Source organism: Aegilops tauschii, chromosome 5 (assembly GCF_002575655.3).
Source record: "Aegilops tauschii subsp. strangulata cultivar AL8/78 chromosome 5, Aet v6.0, whole genome shotgun sequence".
NCBI classification, from domain to species: domain Eukaryota; kingdom Viridiplantae; phylum Streptophyta; class Magnoliopsida; order Poales; family Poaceae; genus Aegilops; species Aegilops tauschii.
Genome location: NC_053039.3, coordinates 72,825,880 through 72,849,346, shown reverse-complemented (window position 1 = coordinate 72,849,346; position 23,467 = coordinate 72,825,880). Strand labels below are relative to the sequence as shown.

Here is a 23,467-nt window from a genome sequence, read left to right as displayed (position 1 = left end):
ATTGTGATATTAACTCTTTAAATTATGCGGTATGTGTTTACCGGATCTGATCTTTCGTGCCGTCTGCGGTACCGCAAATTCGGTTCGTGCCGTCCGCGGTACCGCAAATCTGGTTTACAGTACCCGTAAACAAAATTTACGGTACCACGGTTTGCGGCATCTGCTAGAGATGCTCTTAACGTTTCAGAAGAAATCTCTAAGAATAACATACAGCGGTGACCCGCAAAGGGAAAAAACATACAGGGGCATCAGCTTTCGACAAAATTTCTACAAACATAGTACATATTTTACATTCTGCAGGCTACAGCACACGAATCCCTTGCGAGAAAACAATCTGCTCATCATTTACAATGCTACAGCAATGATCAGTGCAGGATCAAGGCAAAGACCGTTCATATGCTCGGTGCCAGCTGAGGTTCAGCTACCTGTGGCTTCTGGGGGTCCAAACCTGGGAACTGCCCGATGTCATGACCTTCTACTAGGTTTAGGCTGTCATCCAGACCGATCGCAAACTCCTCAGGCCGTTCCCCACCGCTCGCAAAGTAGTCAGCGACCTGCATTAACAAATTTGGCGTTAAACCGACCGGACTCGTATAGCTTAGAGCTAGTTTGTTAAATGCGAAAAACATGATATGATGTGGAGTGTAGATAGAGCGAAGAATGGCAGCACTTACATGATCTCCAAGAGACATTCCGCTCAATACCGCTGCTTCTATACTTGAACCCGTGAGCCAGTCACCACAAATGCCTGCTCGGCCCTGGGGATCAAATATGCATGGTACTCCTGGAGTGTTCATCGGTAAAGCTGCACCCCTGTGTTTGCCGTAATGAATATCATCATCATGTATTGATGAAATAGTAACAGGTATGAAAGTCCAATGTGTGCATTCTCTTACCACAACTGTACTCTCGTGTAAAATGGTCGCTGAAGAGATCCTGTCGAGAGCCCCAAAGCAAGTTCAACTCCCCCAAGCATGTCTCGTTTCACTTTTTCTGCAGTGGCATTCGGGATATTTTCCTATAATTCGATGGTTAAATACATTAGGGAATTCCAATAAAAATGATGGTTTTTTTTGGAAATTCCATCTTGCTTAATTCGTCATAACAGGGAGTAGTGCAACCAAATGATATACAACCAAAAAGTATCAAACTTCATTAAGAAAAAGCCACCTGTGGAACTTTGTTTTTCTTTCCATAAGAAGCAGTGCTGAAAAATGTCCAGCACTCGGGTCTGTTTGTCTCCAAAGGGAAAAGTTTCTGAGTATTGTTGGCCATCCAAGAGAGAGAATCAATATCTCTCACAAATGCTCCTTCAAATGTGCCATAAGTGTTATCTTGTGGGATTGGAAGAGGATCATCAAATGCCGCAAGTAGTGCCCAGATAGAACTCAACTCTAGTCTCTGAATATAGAGGGCATAAAATTTAGTAAGGACTTGGAAGAGAGGAAAGATCTCATCGTCTCATGACTTCAAATTTTGGTTCAATTTAAACCTTCATTTGCCTTGTCAGTTGGGGTAGACCTGACGTAGAAAGCAGACGGTTCGCACATTTCCCTGACCATTGAGTTAAAAAGGATCAGCCAGGGCACACATATATATGGTTGTCTTGAAGAAAAGTCAGAACATGGTGTGCTTCTTGTACGAAGAAACTAAATGAGATCCATGAACTGTAAGGAGGATATTGCATAAAAGAATCCGTTGTGTGCTATTACGAAGAAACAATATTGAAAAGGAAATTGCACTGACCATTGTGTGCTATTACAACGGCATCATATTGACCCTGGGGCTTCTCACTCTCAAACAAGCGCCACAGGCCGTTGAACGGCTCAAGCTTGCTTATCCAGGAAGGCCTTACAACTTTAATCAGGTCATTCTGCATGGGTTGATATGCGACTCAGCAACGAAATGAACAGCCATGAAAGTGATCAGAAGTTCGGTAAGTCCGTAAGTGACTGATGGACTAAACTCCAACAACCAAATCACAATAAAATTTAGTCACTACGCTCTACAGTAGGATATGATAATGTGATGCTGTAGTGAAGCATGCATCCACAAGATGTCAACCTGATATACCTCGGGCAGCATTGCATCGGCAAGCGGACGCATTCCTCTCACGCCGATGTACCTCGGCGTCGAGGAAGGTATAGCTGTGAAATGGCCACCAGCCTCGAGCTCACCGATCGAACCTCTCCATTCGCGGGCCAACCCTTTATCGACCCACTCATCGACCAGCTTCTGGAACCTCTGGTCGCTCGCGGTGAAGAACTGCGCCGCGTGGTCGAACACCAGCCGCCGCCCGTCGTCTACCATCCTGGTCGCCATCCTGCCACCTAAGCCGTGCATACCCTGCACCAACGGCGGCGAAAGGGGGAGTGAGCCTCGCGCGCTGGTATACGGGCGCGGAGCGAGGGAGTGAGTGAGGGTGAGGGTGAAGGGGCGAACCGTGTCGAAGACGACGGCGCGGACGCCGCGGGCGGCGAGGGCGGAAGCGCAGGCGAGGCCAGAGGCTCCGCCTCCGATGATGGCGACGGTGGGGTCGGCGGGCACCGGGGTGGAGAAGACCACCTGCTCCTGCTGGAAGCTCTTCTTGATGGCCGACTGCCGCGAGAACCGTGGCTTACCGCGCGGGCGCCGCGGGGGCGCCTTCGGGGGACGCGCTCCTCCGGCGCCGCTGGCTGCGACCACCGCCCCGGAAAAGCGGGACGCGGCGCGCGCGGCGGCGGGGCGAGCGCATGGGGCGGGGTGGAAGAGCGGCATCGCGGCCTTGCAGGTGCTCGACAAAATGCGGGAGCGGGGGAAGCAGACCGTTATCTGTTTACGAGTATTTTATCTTTACTTTGGAGAGAGAGACAGAGAGAAAACTGACGTTCTCACGGTTGCTCTTCGGTAGAGTATGGTATTTTCTAGGAAAATTGATTGTTCTGTATTAGCCACAAACTTAAACGTGGGAGTAGTAATCTAAACGCTCTTATATTTATGTACGGAGGAAGTACTTATCTTTTCCTTGAATCAAGACTACCTTATTATCCAATACACTAATGATACATTGTTTATCTTAGAGCGTACGTCCAACGCGGGACGCTAGGCTAAGAGCATCTCCAACAGCCGCCTAACACGCGGCATGCTAAAAAACGTTTGCAGCGCGCCGATCGCCTGTTTTTACGCGGCGCGGAGCGCTGGCTCCAGCGGCCGCGATAAACTTTAGCACGCGTGAGTAGCTCCAGCACACGCTGCAAAAATACTACGCACGCGCTCCGCACAAACAACATATGCACTTCAAATACAACCAAGAAGATCAAACACAAATAAAATAAATCAACAACAAATAGTTCAATTTCGTTATTACAACTCAAACAAATAGTTTATCTTTCAATACAACAAATAGTTCAACAATACAACATCAAACGCACAAATCATGATGCTCTTTTTCGGCCATTCCATCCCCACCACTCCTCGATGAGATCATTCCAAAGATCATCATGCATTTCGGCACGTCGAATGACATGATAGGAGGCAACAAAACGGGCCACCCTGGCAGCCCTCCGCCGCACTCGCACGGGATGTCTTAAGAGCTCATAGTGAGAGTAGTCTACATTTTGGCCACGCTCATTCTTGATGATCATGTTATGCATGATCACACAAGCGTGCATGATGTACCAAAGCATCTTTTGATCCTAAAATCTAGCTGGTCCTCTCACAATAGCAAATTGGGCTTGCAAAATTCCAAAAGCTCTCTCCACATCTTTTCTAGCCGCCGCCTGAGCATTGTGGAAATCAAGATTTTTCTTACCTTCCGGTTTTCTCAACGGCTTCACAAATGTTTGCCACTTTGGGTAGATGCCATCCGCAAGATAGTAGCCATAGTTGTATGCACGACCATTTGCTACAAACTGCACCGGTGGCAGTTCACCATTTGCAATCTTATTCATCTGTGGTGACTGATTAACAACATTGATGTCATTCAAAGATCCAGGCATTCCAAAAAAAAGCATGCCAAATCCAAGTCTCTTGATCGGCCACCGCTTCAAGGATTACAGTGTAACCCTTTTTTTGGCCATGGAATTGGCCATGCCATGCCTTAGGACAATTCTTCCAACTCCAATGCATGCAATCTATTGAGCCAAGCATACCTGGGAAGCCGCGAGCTTTGTTCATCTCCAATAGCCTTGCGGCGTCTTCGGTATTGGGAGATCTCAAATACTCCTGGCCAAACACTTGCACAATTTCGAATGCGAACCGCTTAACACACATGATGGCTTGACTCTCACCCATGGCTAAGTGATCATCAACTAGATCAGCGGGGATACCGTATGCCAACATACGTAAAGCGGCTGTCACCTTCTGAAAGGTGCTATGCCCGAGCTCTCTGGCGGCATTCCTCCTTTGCTGAAAAAACCGGTCATGGCTCGCTAGTTTCTCTGCAATGCGCTTGAACAACTCGGTGCTCATCCTAAACCGGCGCCGGAAGTACGACTCAGGGTACACGGGAGGATCCGCAAAATAATGCCTGATCAATCTGTTGTGGGCATCGATCCTATCCCTCCAAATTTTCCGCCGACCCATAACCGAACCACCGTGCTTCGGTTTTTTATTGATGTGCATAGCTAGGATCATTGCAAGATCCTCCTCCTTTTCAATATCAAATTCTTCTTCGGAAGAATCATATGACGAACGCATCTACAATGTTCAATTTAAACTAGGCTATAAAAACTACAAACAACATGCACCAAATTCATGTAAAAAATATGAAGTTGAAGCAATACATACCTTGCAAGCGTTTTGTCGAACACCTTGTGGGCACCGAACGGCAGTGGGCGGCCGGGCGCTGTTCGTCGGAGGAATGCCGCGCGCGAGGGGCGGCGGCGACTAGAGGGAGACGGAGGAAGCAGCGACGGCGCGGGGATAGGCCGGGGAAGCGCCGGAACGGTCGCCGGAACAAATGGGATGGCGCAGGCGGCGGCGGCGGCGCCAGCGGCTGGATGGGTGTAGGTGGAAGTTGCAAGCGGGCGCTCGAGTGTCCAGCACGCGGGAGTGGGCACAGCAAATAAACGGCGCGCGATGGCGTTTCGGCCTGCGCACTGAACTAGCTATGCTGCGTACGCGGTTTTTGCGCCTCCGCTGGAGCGCCCGAAACGGTAGCGCACGCATAGAAACCACAAATTTTTCAGCGCGGCGTTTATATAACGCGTCTGTTAAAGATGATCTAAGGCGTTGGTATTGATTTCTCTGTTGACGGTTGGTTGGAGCAACAAATCCTTAGGGATCAAAAGTAGGTAGCGATCGTGGCCTTTTCTTTTCGTGGAGGAGTTGAAATCTCAAAGTACCGAATGGCTTGTTTAGCGCCTGTCGTTAATGTTCCGCGTCGGAATAACAGACGCTTTGATTCTTTTTGTTTTTATTATATTTTATTTTTTGGTCTGCAAGCGCCCATATAAGCGCCCAACAATGGAGATACCCTTGTCGGCTATGCATTCTTAGCTTCTGGAGCTCAAGTAAATGCCAAGGTTATTCCCGGTCATTATTTTTTACCATGGCTTCTTGGTGAATCACATCTTCTACGATTCCTGTTTTAATGCTGTTGATGATGAAGCGGTCTGGTTTGCTCGATTTTTTTTACGTCAAATATCAATTGGGGACATTGTTGTTCACTTTTTGCCCCTAATGAGGCCTAGTTCATGATCTCGTGCATTTGGTGTCTCAAAAGGAGAGAAGGCTAACCATAAGCTCTTCTTTGACTCAAGGAGGTCGTTTGTGGATGTTCAATTTTGTATGATCATCAGTGTTGATCTATTTCTCTTGCGGTATTCAGATCCCTCCTGTCATCTTCAAGTAGAAAGGAAGAATCGCAAATTTATGATCCTCTCATGGTAGATATCCCAAAATAGTCTTGGGCAATGTGCAGTAGGATGCGCAAACCTAAATATCAGGTGGGATGGGCATAGTGAACTTGCGCATTCAAAATGAGGCGCTCATGTCAAAACATATGCACACATTTCATAATAAAAAGGGACATTCCATGGGTGAACTTGATTTGGAATTCTTATTATCACCAGATGGTCCCCCATGCAACTAACTTATGTGGTTCATTTTGATGGAAGGATGTGATCAAGCTCAATGGTAGATATAGTGCTCATGCTAAGGTTGGTAGATATAGTGCTCATGGGAAGGTTGGAGTTAGAACTGGTGATTCCGTCTTATTTTGGGCAGATGAATGGACTTTTGGGGATTCTTCTAAGGCTATCCAATTCCGCAACCCGCGCCTTTTTCATATCTCACTTTTGACAAAGGTGTTGGCAAGAAGATTCTTCAAATACATGCCTAGTTAGTTTTCTCCATCTACCATTCTCGGTCCAAAGCCACCAGGAGTTTGTTGCACTTGAGAATATGTTGACAAATTTCAGTTGGGGTCCCTTGGGTTTTGATGTCTGAAAAAGGCACAATAAGTCTAGGGATTATAGTTCTACGAGCTTCTACTCCATTATGCTTCATCATATCATGGTGAGTCTTTGCTTACAAGGTGATTTGGAGGAGGTCTACGATGAAAATTATAGTCTTTACTTGGCTCCTCATAGGTGATCACCTTAACACTAAGTGATATGATGCTTCGTCGCCATTGGAATGTTGTTGAGGTGGTCATCATTATGTGCTATGTTGAACTCAGGCGTATGAAGATATGACTCACCTATTCTTCTTGCTTAGTTCAACCAAAGGACATGAGCTTATTTGCAGATTGATTGGACCATGGAAATTATTTTATTTGGGATTGCTTCGGAGTAAGGCAAGCGTTTGGGCGGTTGTTCTTCTCTAAAGTGGTTTTACTAGCTTCATGGCACATGACTCTTCTTGCACATAGTACCAAAGCTTGTTTCAAGGATAGGATTATATCTTGGATTTATCTTCTCTCTGGGTAGATTTCTTTTCTTACTTATCGTATCTTTGTAGAGTTGTAAATTGTTTTCATCCTTGATAAATAAAGGTCTATGGGGTTGCTTCCTCAAAGCTTGTCAAACCATTCTTTAGCTTTATCTTTTGAAGACCACCTGAATTTTTTAACAAGACACTTTTTTCATAGATCCTTTAATTTGAAGTGCCACAAAGATCACCATATGTTATAAGATGTGTGTAGGGGTCTTCATTGTCGTGTCCTGGAAAAGCTTTATCCTGCACTTTGAGGATAATATGAGTATCAACAACAAACACTTTAGTATTTGGTGGGTAAAACAATAGGAGATTTAGGGGCTGTTTGGTTTGTGACTAAGTTTGTCAAAGTTTGACACACCTAAGGTTGGGCAAGTTTGACCAACTTAGGCGAGTGTTTGGTTCAAACCACACCTTAGGCAAGCCACACTAGGACCCCACATGACATACACACAACAAGTGTGGTAAGATTCCCTTAGGCTTGTGATGACCCACAAGTCTAGGTGATCAATCATAGTCCTTTCGATAAGTAAGAGTGTCGAACCCAACGAGGAGCAGAAGGAAATGACAAGTGATTTTCAGCAAGGTATTTTCTGCAAGCACTGAAATTGTCGGTGACAGGTAGTTTGATAGCAAGATAATTTGTAACGAATAAGTAACGGTAACGGTAAATAAAGTGCAACAAGGTAGCTCAATCCTTTTGTGGGAAAGGACGGGCCAAAACAGTCTCTTATGATAATCAAAACGTTCTTGAGGGTACACGGAGATTTCATCTAGTCACTTTCATCATGTTGGTTTGATTCATGTTCGCTACTTTGATAATTTGATATGTGGGTGGACCGGTGCTTAGGTGTTGTTCTTACTTGAACAAACCTCCTACTTATGATTAACCCCTTCGCAAGCATCCACAACTACAAGAAAAGTATTAAGATAAAATCTAACCATAGCATTAAACTTCTGGATCCAAATCGGTCCCTTACGAAGTAGCGCATAAACTAGGGTTTAAGCTTCTGCCACTCTAGCAACCCATCATCTAATAACTACTCCACAATGCATTCCCTTAGGCCCAAATACGGCGAAGTGCCATGTAGTCGACGTTCACATGACACCACTAAGGGAATCACAACATACACGTCATCAAAATACCGAACACATATCAAGTTCACATGATTACTTGCAACAAGATTTCTCCCATGACCTCAAGAACAAAAGTAACTACTCACAAATGATAATCATGCTCAAGATCAGTGGGGTATTAAATAGCATAATGGATCTGAACATATAATCTTCCACCAAATAAACCATATAGTAATCAACTACAAGATGTAATCAACACTACTAGTCACCCACAAGTACCACTCCGAGGTTCTGGTACAAAGATTGAACACAAGAGATGAACTAGGGTTTGAGAGGAGATGGTGTTGTTGAAGATGTTGATGGAGCACTAGTGCGGAACCGGGCTATAGCACCGGTTCGTAAGGGCCTTTAGTGCCGGTTCTGTAACCGGCACTAAAGGGTGGGGACTAAAGGTCCCCCCTTTAGTACCGGTTATGCACAAACCGCCGCTAAAGGGCCACCACGTGGCACGAGCCTGCGCCGGGGGTGGGGAGACCTTTAGTACCGGTTGGTAACCGGTACTAAAAGTTTTGGGGGGTTTTGGGTTCAGGGTTTCTTTTTCCTTTAATTTTGTGTTTTCCATTTAATTCTTTTTCGTTTGCTGGTATTTTACGGTACTACATATTGTACACGTTATGCATATATATATATATAAATAGAATTTCTCGTAGAACCGATCATATATATATATATATATATATATATATATATATATATATATATATATATCATCGAATGTCTCGCACCACCATTCACACATACACATGTACGTGTGTGTATATATATATATATATATATATATATATATATATATATATACAATTTCTCCTACATGGAGGCATTACTGCGGTAGCGGGTAATGGAATTCTCCTCTGGGATCTATGACCTGGTCGAGCAAAAATCCCACTATTTCCTCTGCAATTGCTCGAACGCGATCCATTGGTAGGAGCTTCTCCCGCACCTCATTGAACTGTTAAGAAGGAGATCAATATGCACGTATTAGTTGTGTGATTAGATATCGATAATGATGTAAAAATTGTGTATAGTGTTCTGGCAAACGTACCCATAGCTGTCTATCAGATGTGCTCCTTTCGGACGTCATCATGCGAATGTTCTCGCAAATGTAGTATGCACATAAATCATTCCCCGGCTCCTGCTTCATGGCGTATACGAGAATAGAGTTCAATCAGATAATAATTAATCAAGCATGATAATTAATGGTATTGAAACTAGAATTAAAGAGATTGCATGGTAGCTAGCTAGCTAGTACTACTTAATTAATTACCGTGGGTCAATACCAATACAGATTTTCTCTGAACGGGCCTGGAACGTCTTTGATGAACTTTTGCCAAGCCCTGCCGGCCCGCCGGCAAAGAAAATTAATAAAGGAGTTATTAATTAATTGATATCAGGACATATATATATAATGATTGAAATTACCTGTTGACTATCCCCTTCACGATTGAGTACTCTTTAGGTTTTTTAAGCAGTGAGTCCAGTACTTCAACTTTTCCTTCTTCAACTTGAATGTCTAACAAGATCCAATGGTACCTGCATGCGCACGATTGCATGTATAAATTAAGCGGTCATGTGCATAACACTCATCAACTAACCCTAAACCATATACACTTATTAACATCTAGCTAGTAACAAAAACAGAATTTGTAGTACAAGACAGTGTGACTCACTGAAAGTTGTAAGGAAGTAGTATATCCGCATTGGTATTGAGGCGCTTCAAGAACTCTAGCATGTTATTCTCTACTTCTTGTTTATAATATTCATATGACCATGTCTCTTCATTAATGGTATTTGGGTCAATGAACCCAATGCCATAGCGTCCAACTTTTCTCATTTTGGACATCTTCATCCTGCATAATGTTGGGGATCGTAGCAGAATTTTAAAATTTCCTACGCATCACCAAGATCCATCTATGGAGTATACTAGCAATGAGGGGAAAGGAGTGCATCTACATACCCTTGTAGATCGCGAGCGCAAGCGTTCTAATGAACGGGGTTGATGGAGTCGTACTCGCCGTGATCCAAATCACCGATGACCGAGTGCCGAACGGACGGCACCTCCGCGTTCAACACACGTACGGAGCAGAGACGTCTCCTCCTTCTTGATCCAGCAAGGGGGAAGGAGAGGTTGATGGAGATCCAGCAGCACGACAACGTGGTGGTGGAAGTAGCGGGGATCTCGGCAGGGCTTCGCCAAGCTTCTGCGAGAGGGAGAGGTGTTGCAGGGGGAGAGGGAGGCGCCAGGGGCTGTGGTGCTGCTGCCCTCCCTCCCCCCCCACTATTTATAGGACCCCTTGGGGGGGCGCCGGCCCTGGGAGATCAGATCTCCAAGGGGGGGCGGCGGCCAAGGGGGAAGGGGGTGGCTTCCCCCCCAAGCCAAGTGGGGCGCCCCCCACCCCTAGGGTTTCCAACCCTAGGCGCAGGGGGAGGCCCAAGGGGGGCGCCCCAGCCCACTAAGGGCTGGTTCCCTTCCCACTTCAGCCCATGGGGCCCTCCGGGATAGGTGGCCCCACCCGATGGACCCCCGGGACCCTTCCGGTGGTCCCGGTACAATACCGATAACCCCCAAAACTTTCCCGGTGGCCGAAACTGGACTTCCTATATATAATTCTTCACCTCCGGACCATTCCGGAACTCCTCGTGACGTCCGGGATCTCATCCGGGACTCCGAACAACTTTCGGGTTTCCGCATACTAATATCTCTACAACCCTAGCGTCACCGAACCTTAAGTGTGTAGACCCTACGGGTTCGGGAGACATGCAGACATGATCGAGACGCCTCTCCGATCAATAAACAACAGCGGGATCTGGATACCCATGTTGGCTCCCACATGTTCCACGATGATCTCATCGGATGAACCACGATGTCGAGGATTCAATCAATCCCGTATACAATTCCCTTTGTCAATCGGTACGTTACTTGCCCGAGATTCGCTCGTCGGTATCCCAATACCTTGTTCAATCTCGTTACCGGCAAGTCTCTTTACTCGTACCGTAATGCATGATCCCGTGGCTAACTCCTTAGTCACATTGAGCTCATTATGATGATGCATTACCGAGTGGGCCCAGAGATACCTCTCCGTCATACGGAGTGACAAATCCCAGTCTCGATCCGTGCCAACTCAACAGACACATTCGGAGATACCCGTAGTGTACCTTTATAGTCACCCAGTTACATTGTGACGTTTGGCACACCCAAAGCACTCCTACGGTATCCGGGAGTTGCACGATCTCACGGTCTAAGGAAAAGATACTTGACATTGGAAAAGCTCTAGCAAACGAACTACACGATCTTTGAGCTATGCTTAGGATTGGGTCTTGTCCATCACATCATTCTCCTAATGATGTGATCCCGTTATCAATGACATCCAATGTCCATAGTCAGGAAACCATGACTATCTGTTGATCAACGAGCTAGTCAACTAGAGGCTTACTAGGAACACGTTGTGGTCTATGTATTCACACATGTATTACGATTTCCGGATAACACAATTATAGCATGAACAATAGACAATTATAATGAACAAAGAAATATAATAATAACCATTTATTATTGCCTCTAGGGCATATTTCCAACAGTCTCCCACTTGCACTAGAGTCAATAATCTAGTTACATTGTGATGAATCGAACACCCATAGGGTCCTGGTGTTGATCATGTTTTGCTCTAGGGAGAGGTTTAGTCAACGGATCTGCTACATTCAGGTCCGTGTGTACTTTACAAATATCTATGTCTCCATTTTGAACACTTTCACGAATGGAGTTGAAGCGACGCTTGATATGCCTGGTCTTCCTGTGAAACCTGGGCTCCTTCGCAAGGGCAATAGCTCCAGTGTTGTCACAGAAGAGAGTCATCGGGCCCGACGCATTGGGAATCACCCCTAGGTCGGTAATGAACTCCTTCATACAGACTGCTTCCTGTGCTGCCTCTGAGGCCGCCATGTACTCCGCTTCACATGTAGATCCTGCCACGACGCTTTGCTTGCAACTGCACCAGCTTACTGCTCCTCCATTCAAAATATACACGTATCCGGTTTGTGACTTCGAGTCATCCAGATCTGTGTCGAAGCTAGCGTCGACGTAACCCTTTACGACGAGCTCTTCGTCACCTCCATAAACGAGAAACATATCCTTAGTCCTCTTCGGGTACTTCAGGATATTCTTGACCGCTGTCCAGTGTTCCATGCCGGGATTACTTTGGTACCTACCTACCAAACTTACGGCAAGGTTTACATCAGGTCTGGTACACAGCATGGCATACATAATAGACCCTATGGCCGAGGCATAGGGGATGACACTCATCTTTTCTCTATCTTCTGCCGTGGTCGGGCATTGAGCCGTGCTCAATTGCACACCTTGCAATACAGGCAAGAACCCCTTCTTGGACTGATCCATATTGAACTTCTTCAATATCTTGTCAAGGTACGTACTCTGTGAAAGACTAATGAGGCGTCTTGATCTATCTCTATAGATCTTGATGCCTAATATATAAGCAGCTTCTCCAAGGTCCTTCATTGAAAAACACTTATTCAAATAGGCCTTTATACTTTCCAAGAATTCTATATCATTTCCCATCAATAGTATGTCATCCACATATAATATGAGAAATGCTACAGAGCTCCCACTCACTTTCTTGTAAACACAGGCTTCTCCATAAGTCTGTGTAAACCCAAACACTTTGATCATCTCATCAAAGCGAATGTTCCAACTCCGAGATGCTTGCACCAGCCCATAGATTGAGCGCTGGAGCTTGCATACCTTGTTAGCATTCTTAGGATCGACAAAACCTTCCGTCTGCATCATATACAATTCTTCCTTAAGAAAGCCGTTAAGGAATGCCGTTTTGACGTCCATCTGCCATATCTCATAATCATAGTATGCGGCAATTGCTAACATGATTCGGACGGACTTCAGCTTCGCTACGGGTGAGAAAGTCTCATCGTAGTCAACCCCTTGAACTTGTCGATAACCCTTAGCGACAAGTCGAGCCTTATAGATGGTCACATTACCATCCACGTCTGTCTTCTTCTTAAAGATCCATTTATTTTCTATGGCTCGCCGATCATCGGGCAAGTCAGTCAAAGTCCATACTTCGTTTTCACACATGGATCCTATCTCGGATTTCATGGCTTCTAGCCATTTGTCGGAATCCGGGCCCGCCATCGCTTCTTCATAGTTCGAAGGTTCACCGTTGTCTAACAACATGATTTCCAGGACAGGGTTGCCGTACCACTCTGGTGCGGAACGTGTCCTTGTGGACCTACGAAGTTCAGCAGTAACTTGATCTGAAGCTTCATGATCATCATCATTAACTTCCTCCCCAGTCGGTGTAGGCACCACAGGAACATCTTCCCGCGCTGCGCTACTTTCCGGTTCGAAAGGGGTGACTATCACCTCATCAAGTTCCACTTTCCTCCCACTTAATTCTTTCGAGAGAAACTCTTTCTCCAGAAAGGACCCATTCTTGGCAACAAAGATCTTGCCTTCGGATCTGAGGTAGAAGGTATACCCAATGGTTTCCTTAGGGTATCCTATGAAGACGCATTTTTCCGACTTGGGTTCGAGCTTTTCAGGTTGAAGTTTCTTGACATAAGCATCGCATCCCCAAACTTTTAGAAACGACAGCTTAGGTTTCTTCCCAAACCATAATTCATATGGTGTCGTCTCAACGGATTTCGACGGAGCCCTATTTAAAGTGAATGCGGCAGTCTCTAAAGCATAGCCCCAAAATGAGAGCGGTGGATTGGTAAGAGACATCATAGATCGCACCATATCCAATAGAGTGCGATTACGACGTTCGGACACACCGTTTCGCTGAGGTGTTCCAGGCGGCGTGAGTTGTGAAACGATTCCACATTTCCTTAAGTGCGTACCAAATTCGTGACTTAAATATTCTCCACCACGATCTGATCGTAAGAACTTTATTTTCCCGTCACGTTGTTCTCAACCTCACTTTGAAATTCCTTGAACTTTTCAAAGGTTTCAGACTTGTGTTTCATTAGGTAGACATACCCATATCTACTTAAGTCATTAGTGAGAGTGAGAACATAATGATATCCTCCGCGAGCCTCAACACTCATTGGACCGCACACATCGGTATGTATGATTTCCAATAAGTTGGTTGCTCGCTCCATTGTTCCGGAGAACGGAGTCTTGGTCATCTTACCCATGAGGCATGGTTCGCACGTGTCAAATGATTCGTAATCAAGAGACTCCAAAAGTCCATCTGCATGGAGCTTCTTCATGCGCTTGACACCAATGTGACCAAGGCGGCAGTGCCACAAGTATGTGGGACTATCGTTATCAACTTTACATCTTTTGGTATTCACACTATGAATATGTGTAACATCACGTTCGAGATTCATCAAGAATAAACCATTGACCAGCGGGGCATGACCATAAAACATATCTCTCATATAAATAGAACAACCATTATTCTCGGATTTAAATGAGTAGCCATCTCGAATTAAACGAGATCCAGATACAATGTTAATGCTGAAAGCTGGCACTAAATAACAATTATTGAGGTTTAAAACTAATCCCGTAGGTAAATGCAGAGGTAGCGTGCCGAGGGCGATCACATCGACCTTGGAACCATTCCCGACGCGCATCGTCACCTCGTCCTTTGCCAGTCTCCGCTTATTCCGCAGTTCCTGTTTTGAGTTACAAATATGAGCAACCGCACCGGTATCAAATACCCAGGAGCTACTACGAGTACCGGTAAGGTACACATCAATTACATGTATATCACATATACCTTTGGTGTTGCCGGCCTTCTTGTCCGCTAAGTATTTGGGGCAGTACCGCTTCCAGTGACCACTTCCCTGGCAATAAAAGCACTCAGTCTCAGGCTTGGGTCCATTCCTTGACTTCTTCCCAGTAACTGGCTTACGGGCGCGGCAACTCCCTTGCCGTCCTTCTTGAAGTTCTTCTTACCCTTGCCTTTCTTGAACTTAGTGGTTTTATTCACCATCAACACTTGATGTTCCTTTCTGATCTCCACCTCCGCTGATTTCAGCATTGAATATACCTCAGGAATGGTCTTTTCCATCCCCTGCATATTGAAGTTCATCACAAAGCTCTTGTAGCTTGGTGGAAGCGACTGAAGGATTCTGTCAATGACCGCGTCATCCGGGAGATTAACTCCCAGCTGAGACAAGCGGTTGTGCAACCCAGACATTCTGAGTATGTGCTCACTAACAGAACTATTCTCCATTTTATAGCTGAAGAACTTGTCGGAGACTTCATATCTCTCGACCCGGGCATGAGCTTGGAAAACCATTTTCAGCTCTTCGAACATCTCATATGCTCCATGTTTCTCAAAACGCTTTTGGAGACCCGGTTCTAAGCTGTAAAGCATGCCGCACTGAATGAGGGAGTAATCATCAGCACGTGATTGCCAAGCGTTCATAACGTCTTGGTTCTCTGGGATGGGTGCTTCACCTAGCGGTGCTTCTAGGACATAATCTTTCTTGGCAACTATGAGGATGATCCTCAGGTTCCGGACCCAGTCCGTATAGTTGCTTCCATCATCTTTCAGCTTGGTTTTCTCTAGGAACGCGTTGAAGTTGAGGACAACATGGGCCATTTGATCTACAAGACATATTGTAAAGATTTTAGACTAAGTTCATGATAATTAAGTTCATATAATCAAATTATTCAATGAACTCCCACTCAGATAGACATCCCTCTAGTCATCTAAGTGAAACATGATCCGAGTTAACTAGGCCGTGTCCGATCATCACGTGAGAGGGACTAGTCAAGATCGGTGAACATCTCCATGTTGATCGTATCTTCTATACGACTCATGCTCGACCTTTCGGTCCTCCATGTTCCGAGGCCATGTCTGTACATGCTAGGCTCGTCAAGTCAACCTAAGTGTATTGCGTGTGTTCCGAGGCCATGTCTGTACATGCTAGGCTCGTCAACACCCGTTGTATGCGAACGTTAGAATCTATCACACCCGATCATCACGTGGTGCTTCGAAACAACGAACCTTCGCAACAGTGCACAGTTAGGGGGAACACTTTCTTGAAATTATTATAAGGGATCATCTTACTTACTACCGTCATTCTAAGCAAATAAGATGCAAAACATGATAAACATCACATGCAATCAAATAGTGACATGATATGACCAATATCATTTTGCTCCTTTGATCTCCATCTTCGGGGCACCATGATCATCTTCGTCACCGGCATGACACCATGATCTCCATCATCATGATCTCCATCATTGTGTCTTCATGAAGTTGTCACACCAACGATTACTTCTACTTCTATGGCTAACACGCTTAGCAATAAAGTAAAGTAATTTACATGGCGTTATTCAATGACACGCAGGTCATACAAAAAATAAAGACAACTCCTATGGCTCCTGCCGGTTGTCATACTCATCGACATGCAAGTCGTGATTCCTATTACAAGAATATGATCAATCTCATACATCACATATATCATTCATCACATCTTCTGGCCATATCACATCACATAGCACATGCTGCAAAAACAAGTTAGACGTCCTCTAATTGTTGTTGCAAGTTTTTTACGTGGCTTGTATAGGTTTCTAGCAATAACGTTTCTTACCTACGTAAAACCACAACGTGATATACCAATTTCTATTTACCCTTCATAAGGACCCTTTTCATTGAATCCGTTCCGACTAAAGTGGGAGAGACAGACACCCGCTAGCCACCTTATGCAACTAGTGCATGTCAGTCGGTGGAACCTGTCTCACATAAGCGTACGTGTAAGGTCGGTCCGGGCCGCTTCATCCCACAATACTGCCGAAACAAGATAAGACTAGTAGCGGCAAGAAGAATTGGCAACATCTACGCCCACAACTGCTTTGTGTTCTACTCGTGCATAGTAACTACGCATAAACCTGGCTCTGATACCACTGTTGGGGATCGTAGCAGAATTTTAAAATTTCCTACGCATCACCAAGATCCATCTATGGAGTATACTAGCAACGAGGGGAAAGGAGTGCATCTACATACCCTTGTAGATCGCGAGCGGAAGCGTTCTAATGAACGGGGTTGATGGAGTCGTACTCGCCGTGATCCAAATCACCGATGACCGAGTGCCGAACGGACGGCACCTTCGCGTTCAACACACGTACGGAGCAGCGACGTCTCCTCCTTCTTGATCCAGCAAGGGGGAAGGAGAGGTTGATGGAGATCCAGCAGCACGACGGCGTGGTGGTGGAAGTAGCGGGGATCTCGGCAGGGCTTCGCCAAGCTTCTGCGAGAGGGAGAGGTGTTGCAGGGGGAGAGGGAGGCGCCAGGGGCTGTGGTGCTGCTGCCCTCCCTCCCCCACTATTTATAGGACCCCTGGGGGGGCGCCGGCCCTGGGAGATTAGGTCTCCAAGGGGGGGGGGCGGCCAAGGGGGAAGGGGGGTGGCTTCCCCCCAAGCCAAGTGGGGCGCTCCCCACCCCTAGGGTTTCCAACCCTAGGCGCAGGGGGAGGCCCAAGGGGGGCGCCCCAGCCCACTAAGGGCTGGTTCCCTTCCCACTTCAGCCCATGGGGCCCTCCGGGATAGGTGGCCCCACCCGGTGGACCCCCGGGACCCTTCCGGTGGTCCCGGTACAATACCGATAACCCCCAAAACTTTCCCGGTGGCCGAAACTGGACTTCCTATATATAATTCTTCACCTCCGGACCATTCCGGAACTCCTCGTGACGTCCGGGATCTCATCCGGGACTCCGAACAACTTTCGGGTTTCCGCATACTAATATCTCTACAACCCTAGCGTCACTGAACCTTAAGTGTGTAGACCCTACGGGTTCGGGAGACATGCAGACATGACCGAGACGCCTCTCCGGTCAATAACCAACAGCGGGATCTGGATACCCATGTTGGCTCCCACATGTTCCACGATGATCTCATCGGATGAACCACGATGTCGAGGATTCAATCAATCCCGTATACAATTCCCTTTGTCAATCGGTACGTTACTTGCCCGAGATTCGATCGTCGGTATCCCAATACCTTGTTCAATCTCGTTACCGGCAAGTCTCTTTACTCGTACCATAATGCATGATCCCGTGGCTAACTCCTTAGTCACATTGAGCTCATTATTATGATGCATTACCGAGTGGGCCCAGAGATACCTCTCCGTCATACGGAGTGACAAATCCCAGTCTCGATCCGTGCCAACTCAACAGACACTTTCGGAGATACCCGTAGTGTACCTTTATAGTCACCTAGTTACGTTGTGACGTTTGGCACACCCAAAGCACTCCTACGGTATCCGGGAGTTGCACGATCTCATGGTCTAAGGAAAAGATACTTGACATTGGAAAAGCTCTAGCAAACGAACTACACGATCTTTGAGCTATGCTTAGGATTGGGTCTTGTCCATCACATCATTCTCCTAATGATGTGATCCCGTTATCAATGACATCCAATGTCCATAGTCAGGAAACCATGACTATCTGTTGATCAACGAGCTAGTCAACTAGAGGCTTACTAGGAACACGTTGTGGTCTATGTATTCACACATGTATTACGATTTCCGGATAACACAATTATAGCATGAACAATAGACAATTATCATGAACAAAGAAATATAATAATAACCATTTATTATTGCCTCTAGGGCATATTTCCAACACATAATACCACAGAAAAGAATATAGTGAGGATAATTACAGGTAATGATCAACGAGAGCACTACAGCTATCTTGAGACTTAAATTACAGAAAGAAATCACTTATAGACAATAGCAACTGATGATAGATTTGCCGAGTGTGTCATAATTGAATAACTGAAACAGTTCTGTATACTCAATAGACAGAGCTAGCTTACGGAAGTAATCCTCTTCCTTGACTTTCACCATGAGGGACTCTCGATTGTGGGTCTTGCAAATTTCCATGCACCATTGATGCAATTCATACATTCTCGTTGAGGTTCTTGACCTCCTCAGGCTTGACCAAAGGTTCGCCGCGGACATATTTCCGTTTTATGTCCTCCTCTCTAAGCGAAGACATGGGCTCGATCTCGAGGAGTTGTCCAACAGTGATACCTAACATTTTAGCCTGCCTTCTATGCTCGTCGGTTATTACCAGCTGACCGGCGCTGGTACTCTCATGTGGTTGTACAACAAACGGGGGGATCGATTGCGCCGTCTGTTCTCCCAGCTGGGGAATGGTTTTCCCGCATTTTTTGCCAGCTGCTTGGCTCGAGCTCAACTCCTTCTGTAGTCGTGCTCGATGTGCCTTCCTGATTTGACGCTCATAGTCTGAGTCAACAGGCTTGGGAGCTGGTGCTCTAGCCATACGAATAAAGTGGTCAATCTTTTCCTCAGGCACTTTCTCCCTTGGCGGCGGTGCCGGTTTCGGTCCAAAATGGGCGTCCACTTGGGCCTTCACTATGGCTGCGTTTTGCTCCTCGGTCATGTCGTAAGGCCTCTGAGGAAGAGGAGTGAGGCTTGGACCATATTTATATCGCTTGCCTCCGCCTGTACCTCCTGTACTACTGATACGTCTCCAACGTATCTATAATTTTTGATTGCTTCATGCTATATTATATTCTGTTTTGGATGATTAATGGGCTTTGTTATACACTTTTATATTATTTTTGGGACTAACCTATTAACTGGAGGCCCAAACCAAATTGCTGTTTTTTTTGCCTATTTCAGAGTTCCGCAGAAAAAGAATATCAAACGGAGTCCAAACGGAATGAAACCTTCAGGAACGTGATTTTCGGAACAAACGTGATCCAGAGGACTTGGAGTCTACGTACAGAAATCAACCAGGAGAGCACGAGGCAGGGGGGCGCACCCTCCACCCTCGTGGGGCCCATGTTGCTCCACCGACATACTTCTTCCTCCTATATATACCCACGTACCCCCAAACCAATAGAGGCATCCACGAAAACCTAATTCCACCGCCGCAACCTTCTGTACCCGTGAGATCCCATCTTGGGGCCTTTTCCGGCGTCCTGCCGGAGGGGGCATCGATCATGGAGGGCTTTTACATCAACACCATAGCCTCTCCGATGATGTGTGAGTAGTTTACCTCAGACCTTCGGGTCCATAGTTATTAGCTAGATGGCTTCTTCTCTCTTTTTGGATCTCAATACAAAGTTCTCCACGATTCTCGTGGAGACCTATTCGATGTAATCTTCTTTTGCGGTGTGTTTGTTGAGACCGATGAATTGTGGGTTTATGATCAAGTTTATCTATGAACAATATTTGAATCTCCTCTGAATTCTTTTATGTATGATTGGTTATCTTTGCAAGTCTCTTCGAATTATTAGTTTGGCTTGGCCTATTAGATTGATCTTTCTTGCAATGGGAGAAGTGCTTAGCTTTGGGTTCAATCTTGCGGTGTCCTTTCCCAGTGACAGCAGGGGCAGCAAGGCACGTATTGTATTGTTGCCATCGAGGATAACAAGATGGGGTTTATTTCATATTGCATGAGTTTATCCCTCTACATCATGTCATCATACTTAAAGCATTACTCTGTTCTTATGAACTTAATACTCTAGATGCATGCTAGATAGCGGTCGATGTGTGGAGTAATAGTAGTAGATGCAGGCAGGAGTTGGTCTACTTGTCACGAACGTGATGCCTATATACATGATCATACCTAGATATTCTCATAACTATGCTCAATTCTATCAATTGCTCAACAGTAATTTGTTCACCCACCGTAATACTTATGCTCTCGAGAGAAGCCACTAGTGAAACCTATGGCCCCCGGGTCTATTTTCCATCATATTAATCTTCCAACACTTAGCTATTTTTATTGTCTTTTATTTTACTTTGCATCTTTATTATAAAAATACCAAAAATATTATCTTATCATATCTATCAGATCTCACTTTCGTAAGTGACCGTGAAGGGATTGACAACCCCTTTATTGCGTTGGTTGCGAGGTTTTTATTTGTTTGTGTAGGTGCGAGGGACTTGGGCGTGGCCTCCTACTGGATTGATACCTTGGTTCTCAAAAACTGAGGGAAATACTTATGCTACTTTACTGCATCACCCTTTCCTCTTCAAGGGAAAACCAACGCAGTGCTCAAGAGGTAGCAAGAAGGATTTCTTGCGCCGTTGCCGGGGAGTCTACGCAAAAGTCAACATACCAAGTACCCATCACAAACTCTTATCCCTCGCATTACATTATTTGCCATTTGTCTCTCGTTTTCCTTTCCCCCACTTCACCCTTGCCGTTTTATTCGCCCTCTCTCCATTCGCCTCTTTTTCGCTCGCTTCTTGTTTGCTCATGTGTTGGATTGCTTGCTTGTCAAGATGGCTCTACCTAGATTTGGTGATCTTCACCTTAAAAGGTTGGAAGAGATCGAAAGCAACGTCAGGAGTTTTATGACTTTACAATTTGAGCATAATAATTTCTTTAGGAACGAGCTTAAGGAACAAAAAATCTTTATGGGTTATATGAATAAAGAGCTCGATGATATGTCTAAAGAATTTTATGGTTTGAAATCTTAGATTGCTCATCTCGAAAAATTAATAGCTAAAGTTTCGGATAAGCAGGCCACCTTAGTTAATAAGATGGCCGCTAAGCCGGATTTTTTTGTGAGAATAAAGATGAAGATCTAAAAGTTATTGATGTGTCCCCTATTAAATCTTTGTTTTGCAATATGAATCTTGATAATGATGGGACTAAATATGAGCCACCCTTACCTAGAAGGCGTTCCAAAAATTCGGAGTTTTTAGATCTTGATGCAAAAATTGGTAAAAGTGGGATTGAAGAGATCAAAACTCTAGATATTAATGAACCCACTATTTTGGATTTCAAGAAATTTAATTATGATAATTGCTCTTTGATAGATTGTATTTCCTTGTTGCAATCCGTGCTAAATTCTCCTCATGCTTATAGTCAACATAAAGCTTTTACTAAACATATCGTTGATGCTTTGATGCAATCTTATGAAGAAAAACTTGAGTTGGAAGTTTCTATCCCTAGAAAACTTTATGATGAGTGGGAACCTACTATTAAGATTAAATTAAAGATCATGAATGCTATGCTTTGTGTGATTTGGGTGCTAGTGTTTCCACGATTCCAAAAACTTTGTGTGATTTGCTAGGTTTCCGTGAATTTGATGATTGTTCTTTGAACTTGCACCTTGCGGATTCCACCATTAAGAAACCTATGGGAAGAATTAATGATGTTCTTATTATTGCAAATAGGAACTATGTGCCCGTAGATTTTATTGTTCTTGACATAGATTGCAATCCTTCATGTCCTGTTATTCTTGGGAGACCTTTCCTTAGAACGATTGGTGCAATTATTGTTATGAAGGAAGGGAATATTAGATTCCAATTTCCATTAAAGAAAGGCATGGAACACTTTTCCTAGAAAGAAAATTAAAATACCATATGAATCTATTATGAGAGCCACTTATGGATTGCCTACTAAAGATGGCAATACCTAGATCTATCCTTGCTTTTATGCCTAGCTAGGGGCGTTAAACGATAGCGCTTGTTGGGAGGCAACCCAATTTTTTTTTTTTTTTTTTTTGCCTTTTGCTTCTGTTTAGGAATAAATATTTGATCTAGCCTCTGGATAGATTTTTTTTATGCTTTAGTTAGTGTTTGTGCCAAGTTAAACCTATAGGATCTTCTTGGATGATAGTTATTTGATCTTGCTGAAAATTCCAGAAACTTTCTGTTCACGAAAAAAATTGTTAAAAATCACCAGAACGTGATAAAATATTGATTCCAATTGCTGCTGATCAATAAACAAATTGTCTAGGTCTTCCTATTTTGGATGATTTTTTGGAGTTCCAGAAGTTTACGTTAGTTACAGATTACTACAGACTGTTCTGTTTTTGACAGATTCTGTTTTTCGTGTGTTGTAAGGTAGTTTATAAACCATAGAGAAGTTTGAATACAGTAGGTTTAACACCAATATAAATAAATAATGAGTTCATTACAGTACCTAGAAGTGGTCTTTTGTTTTCTTTCGCTAACGGAGCTCACGAGATTTTCTGCTGAGTTTTGTGTTGTGAAGTTTTCAAGTTTTGGGTGAAAGATTTGATGGATTATGGAACAAGGAGTGGCAAGAGCCTAAGCTTGGGGATTCCCATGGCACCCCCAAGATAATCTAAGGACACCAAAAAGCCAAAGCTTGGGGATGCCCTGGAAGGCATCCCCTCTTTCGTCTACTTCCATCAGTAACTTTACTTGGAGCTATATTTTTATTCACCACATGATATGTGTTTTGCTTGGAGCGTCTTGTATGATTTGAGTCTTTGCCTTTTAGTTTACCACAATCATCCTTGCTGTACACACCTTTTGAGAGAGACACACATGATTCGGAAATTATTAGAATACTCTATGTGCTTCACTTATATCTTTTGAGTTATATAGTTTTGCTCTAGTACTTCACTTATATCTTTTAGAGCACGATGGTGGATTTGTTTTATAGAAACTATTGATCTCTCATGCTT

General features: G+C 44.7%; 1 protein-coding gene across 2 annotated transcripts; it reads right to left on the bottom strand.

Annotated features, from left to right (window-relative positions):
• Positions 1-229: 229 nt before the first annotated feature.
• On the bottom strand, positions 230-22,536 carry LOC109747932 (uncharacterized). 2 transcript variants are annotated; one of them, XM_020306976.4, is made up of 9 exons: positions 22,447-22,536; positions 2,443-2,830; positions 2,074-2,346; positions 1,747-1,873; positions 1,493-1,554; positions 1,171-1,401; positions 897-1,018; positions 675-813; positions 230-554 (listed from the first exon to the last, which is right to left on the bottom strand). In XM_020306976.4, exons 2-9 carry the CDS (start codon positions 2,755-2,757, stop codon positions 393-395), a joined length of 1,431 nt encoding a protein of 476 aa, XP_020162565.1. In that variant the 5' UTR covers positions 2,758-2,830; positions 22,447-22,536; the 3' UTR covers positions 230-392. The 2 variants fall into 2 exon arrangements, with proteins under 2 accessions (XP_020162565.1, XP_020162564.1); XM_020306975.4 differs by lacking the exon at positions 22,447-22,536 and having other exon boundaries at positions 2,065-2,346; positions 2,443-2,814.
• Between the last annotated feature and the right edge of the window lie 931 nt (positions 22,537-23,467).

Excerpts from the sequence above, each read along its gene's own strand:
- LOC109747932 (XM_020306975.4), bottom strand. The coding sequence starts at position 2,757 with ATGCCGCTCTTCCACCCCGCCCCATGCGCTCGCCCCGCCGCCGCGCGC. Across the intron at positions 2,347-2,442 it reads GCGCCGTCGTCTTCGACACG|GGTATGCACGGCTTAGGTGG; the intron begins GTTCGCCCCTTC and ends CCGTTGGTGCAG. Across the intron at positions 1,019-1,170 it reads AGAAAAACAAAGTTCCACAG|GAAAATATCCCGAATGCCAC; the intron begins GTGGCTTTTTCT and ends ATCGAATTATAG.